General features: G+C 51.0%; 1 protein-coding gene across 1 annotated transcript in view; it reads right to left on the reverse strand.

Annotated features, from left to right (window-relative positions):
* Positions 1–10,111, reverse strand: part of LOC144497630 (E3 ubiquitin-protein ligase TRIM39-like) — a 46,132-nt gene that overhangs the window by 32,608 nt on the left and 3,413 nt on the right. Inside the window, 2 exon segments of the mRNA XM_078219071.1 lie at positions 6,454–6,581; positions 6,584–6,844. Coding sequence (XP_078075197.1) covers positions 6,454–6,581; positions 6,584–6,844 — 389 coding nt within the window.

The following is a 10,111-nucleotide window of genomic DNA, read 5'->3' on the forward strand; positions in this document are numbered from 1 at the left end:
TGTGTCGTCACTGAGTGAGGGGGCGGGGTTCCGTGGAATGGAGAAGCCGATTGGCCGGAGCTCCTGTCACTCTGAGTGAGGGGGCGGGATTCCGGGGAATAGAGAAGCCGATTGGCCGGAGCTCCTGCCACTCTGAGTGAGGGAGGCGGGGTTCCAGATCCTGGGAATGTGATTGGTTAGAACTCATCACTTCGATCGAACAAAACTGGTTTCCGGGGAGTCTGGAAGCTGATTGGTCAAAGCGCCTGTCAGGAACGTTTGGGAGGCGGACCTTCGGGGAATCCTGAAAGGCGATTGGTCAGCACGCCTGTCATTCACAGTGAAGGGCGGGGCTCGCGAATATGGAATTCGATTGCTCAGAGCTCCTGTCAGTCAGAGTAAAGGCTGAGGTTTTCCGGGGAATGGAGAAGCTGATTGGTCGGTGTGGCTGTCATTTCCATTGAGGGAGGCGGTTCCGGGGAGGGACTGTCGATTGGTCGCTATAACTGTCAATCAGAGAAGAAGCGGGTGTTCTTGGCGTCAGGAAGGGGATTTGGCCCTTAGACTGAGGGAGGCGGGTTTCATGAAGCCCAGAAGGCGATTGGTTCGCGCTCCTGTCACTCTGAGCATGAATACTGATTTCTGGAGGATTTGAAAGCCGATTGGTCAAAGCGCCTCTGAGTCATAGTGAGGGAGGCGGGATTTCGAGTAGTTCGTAAGGCGATTGGTTCACATTGGTTCGCCAGAGCTCACCCCCTCCCCAACCCGGACAGAGCTCAGCCCGTCCCCCACCCGGACAGAGCTCACCCCGTCCCCCACCCGGACACAGCTCACCCCCGTCCCCCACCCGGACAGAGCTCACCCCGTCCCCCACCCGGACAGAGCTCACCCCGTCCCCCACCCGCACAGCGCTCACCCCGTCCCCCACCCGGACAGCGCTCAACCCGTCCCCCACCCGGACAGAGCTCACCCCGTCCCCCACCCGGACAGCGCTCACCCCCGTCCCCCACCCGGACAGCGCTCACCCCCGTCCCCCACCCGGACAGAGCTCACCCCGTCCCCCACCCGGACAGAGCTCACCCCCGTCCCCCACCCGGACAGAGCTCACCCCGTCCCCCACCCGGACAGAGCTCACCCCGTCCCCCACCCGGACAGAGCTCACCCCGTCCCCCACCCGGACAGAGCTCACCCCGTCCCCCACCCGGACAGCGCTCACCCCCGTCCCCCACCCGGACAGCGCTCACCCCCGTCCCCCACCCGGACAGAGCTCACCCCGTCCCCCACCCGGACAGAGCTCACCCCGTCCCCCACCCGGACAGCGCTCACCCCGTCCCCCACCCGGACAGAGCTCAGCCCGTCCCCCCACCCGGACAGAACTCACCCCGTCCGCCACCCGGACAGAGCTCACCCCGTCCCCCACCCGGACAGAGCTCAGCCCGTCCCCCACCCGGACAGAGCTCACCCCGTCCCCCACCCGGACAGAGCTCACCCCGTCCCCCACCCGGACAGAGCTCACCTCGTCCCCCACCCGGACAGAGCTCACCCCGTCCCAGCTGGAATCAGTGAGAAAAACACCTCAAGTGGAACAGTCGCATTCAGAGAGCGAGACGGTGAGCGAGGAGGTCAGTCTCTGCTTTCAAAAAGCTCCATGCGGCTGAGGTGGGCGGGGGGGGGGGGGGGGGGGGGGTTATTTCAAGGCGGCCATGTTGTGTTTTGCATTGGGGGGGCTGCGAGTGTGTTGGGGGGTTGCTGTTATTCACAGAGTTCCACTTCGGCCTCTCAGCATCGGACCGGGTCTTAGCGCTGACCCTGGGTCCTAGTGCTGGCAGCAGCAAAGACAGTTGCTAATGTTGGATGGGCTGGAAACTCTCTGAAGTGGCAGTGCTGCAGCTCAGGGCAAGCCTCAAGCAGCACTGGGGCCGCGACTGCATGGGTTCTGGGTGTGTGTTGTAAATGGGGGGGGGCTGAGTACCCATGCTGGGGAACTGTGGAGGAAATATTGGGGGCTGTGTATCCATTCTGCGGCCGTGGGGGTCATGGAGAGTATGTGTTGCTGGGGGGTATGGGGGGGTGTGTTGCTGGGGGATATGGGGGGAATGTGTTGGGTGGTCTGTGGGGCTATGGAGAGTGTGTGTTGCTGGGGGTATGTGTGGGGCATGGGGAGTGTGTGTTGCTGTGGGGCGGGTATGGGGAGCATGTGTTCCTGGGGTGGGTCTGTGGGGGGGTATGGGGAGTGTGTGTTGCTTGAGGGTCTGTGGGGGAGTGTGTTACTGGGGGGTCTGTGGGCGGAGTGGTATGGGGAGTGTGTGTTGCTGGGGGGGTCTGTGGGGGGAGTGGTATGGGGAGTGTGTGTTGCTGGGGGGTCTGTGGGGGGGGGGTTATGGGGAGTGTGTGTTGCTGGGGTGGCCAGTGGCGGGTATGGGGAGTGATGGGTTTGGAGGCTTGGTGAGTTGCTGGGTGGTGAAGGAGCTTTGGTGATTAAACCCACCTACTGGGTTACAAATTGGAAGTAGATTTTTTTTACTCATTCATGAGATGTGGGCATTTATAGCCCATCCCTTATTGTCCTTGAACAGAGTCAACCACATGCTATGGATCTGTAACACCTGCAGGCCAGTGCGGGTAAGGATGAGCTGTGAATAATGAGCTGGACTCAACCACACCAAAGATTCACCAAATAACAAGTGACTGGATAGAGGAGGAAGCTTGGCACTATTTTGAAGACCAAGGATATCGTCCCCCGAGCCTGGGTAATATTCAACCCCCTTCCCCACAAACATCACAACATGACAGATTATCTGATCATTGTCATGTTACGGCTTTTGGAAGTTTGCTGAGCACAAACTGACTGCTGCATTCCAAGGACGAGCACGCTTCAAGAAATACTTCATTGACTGGAAAACACTTTAAGGCATCCCCTGGTGATGTAAAAGCAGTAACAAGTCTCACAACACCACGTTAAAGTCCAACAGGTTTATTTGGTAGCACAAGCCACCAAATGGCTTGTGGTTGCTTGTGCTACCAAATAAACCTGTTGGACTTTAAGCTGGTGTTGTGAGACTTCTTACTGTGCTTACCCCAGTCCCACGCGGGCATCTCCACATGATGAAAAGTGCGGCAGGAACGGTGTATTTTCTCACTCAGTTTCCTGTTCAGTGGGAAACACTTTCCTGCTGTGCTGCTGTTCCTCCAGCAGGTGGAGTCGTGTGCGTTTCTGCAGCAGCTCAACCCATCCCAGAACCCTGCTGCACCCGCAAAGCTTCACTCATAAATATAGTCGCTGTTCTCACATAGGAAAATGCAACAGCCTTGTTACACACATCACCATCATCGACTTCAGAAAACGTACTGGAGGACATGCCCCTGTCGGCAACAACGGGAAGAAGTCGAAATGGTTGAGAGCTTCAAGTTTCCAGGTGTCCAGATCACACACAACCTGTCCTGGTCCCTCCTCGCCGATGCTATAGTTCAGAAAGCCCACCAATACCTCTACTTTCTCAAGCGGCGAAGGAAATTCAGCATGTCTGCTACACTCTCACCAATTTTTACAGATGCACAAGAGAAAACATCCTCTCCGGATGTATCACAGCTTGGTCCGGCTCCTGCTCCGACCAAGACTGCAAGAAACTACAAAGCTTTGTGAACATATCCCAGTCTATCACGCAAACCAGCCTCCCATCCATTGACACTGACTACACTTCCTCGGAAAAGCAGCCAGCATAATTAAGGACCCCACACACCCCGGACATTCTCACTTCCACCTTATTCCGTCGGGAAAAAGATACAAAAGTCTGAGGTCACATACCAACCGACTCAAGAAAGTTTCTTCCCTGCTGCCATCAGACATTTGAATGGACCTACCTTGCATTAAGTTGATCTTTCTGACATCCTAGCTATGACTGTATCAGTACATTCTGCACTCTCTCCTTTCCTTTTCTATGTATGGTTGCTTTGACTGTATCGTGCGCAAGAAACAATGCTTTTCACTGCATACTAGTACGTGACAATAAATCAAATCAAAATTAGATGGGTGAGTAGTTAATCTCTCTTTGCCACTGTTGGTTCAAAGAGGAATGCTGACCAGAAAACTGGGAGAACTCCCCTGCTCCACCTTTGGTGGTGAGATCCAAACCACACAGAGTTGGAACAATCATAGAATTATACAGCTTAGTCGAGGCCCTCCGGCTCATCGAGTCCGCACCTACATATGAGAAACACCTGAACTCCCACCTAATAAAGGACAAAGAAAATTACAGCACAGGAACAGACCCTTCAGCCCTCCACGCCTGCACCGACCATGCTGCCCGACTGAACTAATACCCCCTACCCTTCCGGGGACCATATCCCTCTATTACCATCCTATTCTTGTACTTGTCAAGACACCCCTTAAAAGTCACTACCATATCCGCTTCCACTATCTCCCCCGGCAACGAGTTCCAGGCGCCCACTACTCTCTGTGTAAAACATCTGCCTCGTACATCTCCTTTAAACCTTGCCCCTCGCACCTTAAACCTATGCCCCCCCGTAATTGACTCTTCCACCCTGGGAAAAAGCTTCTGACTGTCCACTCTGTCCATGCCTCTCATAATCTTGTAGACTTCCATCAGGTCTCCCCTCAACCTCCGTCCACAAACCAAGTTTCTCCAACCTCTCCTCATAGCTAATGCCCTCCAGACCAGGCAACATCCTGGTAAATTGTTTCTGTCCCCTCTCCAAAGCCTCCACATCTGCCTATCTGCCAGCACTTGGCCCATAGCCCTGAATATTATGATGTGCTGATCCAGATACTTTTTAAAGGACATGAGGCAATCCGTCTCTACCACCATCCCAGGCAATGCATTCCAGACCGTCACCACCCTTTGGGTAAAAAAGTGTTTCCTCACATCTCCCCGAAACATCCTGCCCCTCAACAAGAGTGGGACATTCAGCCCATTTTTTCTTTCCATTCAAATACAGTAAGGTTGCCCCTGTGCAGCAACTCCATTTAGAAACATAGAAAAACTACAGCACAAAACAGGCCCTTCGGTCCCACAAGTTGTGCCGAATATATCCCGACCTTTTAGGCCTTAATTACAGAATCACTTTCTACCCTGATGTTCCACATTTCCATTCCCTTTTTTATGGGATGCGTACATCGATGACTGCACCAGCATTTGTTGCCCATTCCTAATTACCTTTGAACTGAGTTGTTTGCTGGACCGTTACACAGGACAGTTAATAGTTAAGCACATCGTGGTGGGGCTGGTAGGCTAGACCAGGTGAAGATGGCAGATTTTCTTCCCTATGAGGTTGCCACAAATAACTTTGGTTGGGGTGGTACAGTGGCACATTGGTTAGCACTGCTGCCTCAAAGCACCAGGAACCCAGGTTCAATTCCCGGCTTGGGTCACTGTCTGTGCGGAGACTGCACGTTCTCCCCGTATCTATGTGGGTCTCCTCCCACAGTCCAAAAGACGTGCTGGTTTGGTGTCATGGCCATGCTAAATTCTCCCTCAGTGCACCGGAACAGGTGCCGGAGTGTGGTGACACCTGTGGATTTTCACAGTAACTTCATTGCAGTGTTAATGTAAGCCTACTTGTGACACTAATAAATAAAATAAAAATCTATACTCCAGATTTATTTATGCAATTATGTGGTGGGATTTGAACCTCTGTCCTGCGATTATTATCCTGGGTTTCTCTGTCAGCTCTGGTGACATTACCACCATCTGTCCCATGTACCAAAGAGGTTCCTGATTCTCTCCTGAATACAGTAAGAAGTTTAACAACACCAGGTTAAAGTCCAGCAGGTTTATTTGGTAGCAAAAGCCACACAAGCTTTCGGAGCCTGAAGCCCCTTCTTCAGGTGAGTGGGGCTCCGAAAGCTTGAGTGGCTTTTGCTACCAAATCAACCTGTTAGACTTTAACCTGGTGTTGTTAAACTTTTTCCTGTTTACCCCAGTCCAACGCCGGCATCTCCACATCATCTCTCCTGAATGACAGAGCTCTCATTCCGAAGATGATTCCCACTTATTCTGGACATGGCCCTTGTCATCTATCGCCACCTGCTGCCTCTAGAGCAACATTACAGGCAGGAAGGTCACCGGGTTCCTGCAGTTCACAGCTCATTCTACCCAGTAAATTCCTCTCTACAATTGAGCTTCTATTTCTCTTTTCTCCCCTTCCTTCTTTCCCGCAGCCCTAAGGGATCCTTGCTGATCTTTCAATTCCCAGTTCCCACACAGGGTTTATACCCGGAATGTTAACCTGGCTTCTCTCTCCACCCGTGACTGAGACCCACACTCATCAGTTTACAGCTGGCAGGAGGCAGGGAGACGGTGTGAAATTATGGGATGGATCGGTAAGTGACCTTTAACCCCGCAGCGGGGACCGAGGTTTTCCCCGTCGCCATTCAGTTCCGGGACTGAAGATGGGAAAGATTCTCTCGGTGAAAGTGTGGAGATGGGACATGTTGTCCGCATTGTAAAATGACACCTGTCCACCCTCATAGTCCAGGAAAACCCCGATCTTCCGGGGATTCACACTCGGGGTGAGAGGGGTCAGTGAGGGGGAGGTGAGGGCAAAATAACCTCTTCCGGGAAACAGCTCCACAACCCAGAATCAGGGCTCAGGGAGATTCTCTCTTTCCTGTTCACAGACTCTCGGGCCACTCCCAGACTCCACTCTGTCTCCCCCACCTCCACCTCCCAGTAATGTCTCCCTGATGTGAATCCCTCTGATCCCAGGACACATTCCCAGGAATCAAACCTCTCCGGGGTGCCAGGGAGCGGCTGCCGTTTGTCTCCGTCTCTCACACTGGTCCGGTCCTCAGACAGGATGAGCCGGGGATTCGCTGTGTTCGGATCCAGAGTCAGAGAGGCTGGAGCTGGGGGAGAGTTACAATAACACAGTCAGTGATTTAATTTCTTGCTGTGATTTATTCAAAATCTTTTTCCTTTTTTAACATGCTCACTCGGGTTCTGAATTGCTGCCACTCGAGGGTTCAAACACAAGAGATCCGGATTTAAACCCGAGATTCACTGGAAATAGGAACAGGGTGAGGTGGATTGATGTTGATCACAGAGTGAGGAAGGAAGATTCAGTGTGGAGTGAGGGTGGGAGTACAAGAGGAGAGTGGAAGGTGCAGTAGAGGTGGTAAAGAGAGAGAGAGAAGGAAGAGGCTGCCATTTCTCTGGAGATTATTTCGTGTTTGTAATGTCCCTGGGTCAGTCATCCAGAGGCCCAGGCTAATGTTCTGGGGTCAAAGAACAAAGAAAATTACAGCTGCCCAACTGAACTAAAACCCCTCTATTCCCATCCAATATTAATATAATATAATATTCATGGGTTAAACACCCCAACACTCTGCTGTTTGAATTTAATCGTAATGAATATATTTACAATATAAAGCTAGTCTCGGAACATAGGAACTGGGAGCAGAATTAGGCCATTCAGCCCTTCGTGCCTGCTCCGCCATTCCATCAGATTATGGCTGATCCCTCCCTGGTCTCAAATCCACCTCCCCACCTGTTCCCATTTTAATAAACCCATTATTTTATCAGAAATGTGAAACCATTTAATGATTCAGACTCCACCGCGCTAAGGGGCAGCGAGTTCCACAAATTCACCACCCTCTGCAAAAAGTAGTTCCTCCTCATCTCAGTTTTAAATCGACTGCCCCTCAACCTATACCTGTGACTTCTTGTGCGTGATTGCCCCGACCAATGAGGCAAATGTGGAACCGAGTAAGAAGAGTCTCAGTGAACAGGGAATTGAGTAGAGATGCTGCAGGATTGTGTTATTGACCATGTCAATGGCTGGAGTGAGATTGGGGAGCAGGAGGAGAGACAATGTTCGAGATTCACTCTCAATGGGAAGGACATTTCTAAACTGTTTCATTCCGGGTCTCTGCTTCTGATGAAAACTTGGTTAGATTCGATGACCGGAACTCTACCACCTCACCCACATGGAATCGGAGCGGGCGAGGGCCCAACAACTCTCCGTTGACCTCGGGCGGGAATTTCCGGTCTCGTCCGACCAAGCTTGTAAAATCCCATCCAATGTTTCAGTTGTGGGAATACAGAGATGGATTTCAGGGATTAGGAAAGCTCAAGGATTTTGTAGCAAGGACAGAGGGTGAAGGGTGAGTATTTTTGGGAAGGTTTTTATGAAAGTGGGTATGTAAAGGAATTAGACATAGCATGAGGAGAGTGAACCATGGACAATGTGAGGCAGATGGAACACAGGAAAGAAAGATGTTCGAGAACAGTTTAGGGTGATGGGCGGTGGGAGAGGGGTCAATGGAAGAGGAGGAGGGTCCAATAGAGAAACAGTCTCACTAAATAAAACAGCAGCTCTTGTGGAATTTACAGCAAAGCCCAAAGACAGATGGAGTTCATCTCGGGAGAGAGGTTCTGTCCAGAAGCTACACAGTATCAGAGTAAAACTCAGAGGGCAGCACTGCAGTGAAGTATTGTCCAGGCAACCATGATTTTAAAATGTTTCCTTCAATTTACAGAGATTGAGTGAAAGACCAGAGACACCAAAATGAAGGAAAACTGGGGGTGAAATTGGAATTTGGGGGAGACGCAAACTCAGTGAAATTGCAGTTTCCCATTGTTCGATAATTTATCAGATATTCTGTCCAAGGAAGTGAACATCGGGCAGAGCGCAGAGAAGTGACTGATTCGCTGCCTCCATAGTACAAATTTTGTGCTCGTTTGAGATTTGGCTATTATGCATTCGTCAGTTGATGGACAGAGGAGGAAAAGTCTCGCCAACTTTACAGCAATATCCAAGTTCTGTATCACCAAATAGCTGTAAATAACTGAAACCAGATCAGAGGAAGTGGCTGAGAGTCTAGATTGAAGTGAGTGATAGCGGGTGACCCGGCAAATATTTATCTCTCAAACAACATCACAGAAATAAATGATTTAGTCATTATCACATTGTGCAGAGACTGAGTGATGCCCCCAGTACAACAATGAATATGATCAGTTTTGGTGAGTTATCCACAGATAACAGCACGGGAGCATAAAAGGCAGGATATATAAATGTAGTTCTTTGTTTTTGTTGTCTCTTCCAACAGTTTATATTCAGAATGCGAATGAGTTATCCTGCTTGCAGCTGATCACCACTCACCTTTCCAGACACATTCACAGCACTGTATTCCCCCCCCCCCCCACCCCCCCCCCCCCCCCCCACCCCCCCCCCCCCCCCCCCCCCCCCATCTACCCCGACATACCACCACACACTTTACTTACCTTCATGGTCAATTTGCCTGAATTCCTTCCATCGCCATCTCCATCATGCCTGATTGAGCACGTTTACAATGTTGCAAATCTGTGGATAACCCGCCAGCGATGTCGCGCTGCAGTCCACCTCTCTATCTTTCACCCCGCCAGTGGATTGGACATTTCACAACATTCATGGGGCAGGTTATATTCACAGCCGGGTGTCCCTGGTGAGGGAGCATGCAGTGTCCATGGACACCATTGAAGCCTTCCACGTTCATTGGGCACCGCCAGGGCTGGGCTGTGTTATTGACCCTTTTACTCACCTTTTGATTTGATGTTTTAAGTTTCATTTTTTAATATTATTTATTCGTGTCACAAGTAGGCTTACATTAACACTGCAATGAAGTTACTGTGAAAATCCCCTGTGAAAGTCACAACATTCCGGCGCCTGTTCGAGTGCACTGAGGGAGAATTTAGCATGGCCAATATATCTAACCAGCACGTCTTTCAGACTGTGGGAGGAAACCGGAGCACCCGGAGGAAACCCACGCAGACATGGGGAGAATATGCAAACTCTGCACAGACAGTGACCCAAGCCGGGAATCGAAACCAGGTCCCTGCCACTGTGAGGCAGCAGTGCTAACCATTGTGCCATCTCACTTGTACTTTGTTTTTGTTTCAGGTGATCCCCCTTTCAGGGGTTGCCCTTCTTGCTTTAGCCCTCAATTTGTTCAGTTTACTTGGTTTGCCAACAAGGCTGGCAATGAAATTATTGATTCCAGTTTATTTATTAGTGTCACAAGTGCAATGAAGTTACTGTGAAAATCACCTACCATCTGAGTCTGGGTTCTCTGAGAAACTGAACATTCACTCTGCACTGCCTTCACATCATTCCTTTTTAAATTTAGGGTCTTGTT

This window comes from Mustelus asterias, chromosome 8 (assembly GCF_964213995.1).
Source record: "Mustelus asterias chromosome 8, sMusAst1.hap1.1, whole genome shotgun sequence".
Taxonomy (NCBI): domain Eukaryota; kingdom Metazoa; phylum Chordata; class Chondrichthyes; order Carcharhiniformes; family Triakidae; genus Mustelus; species Mustelus asterias.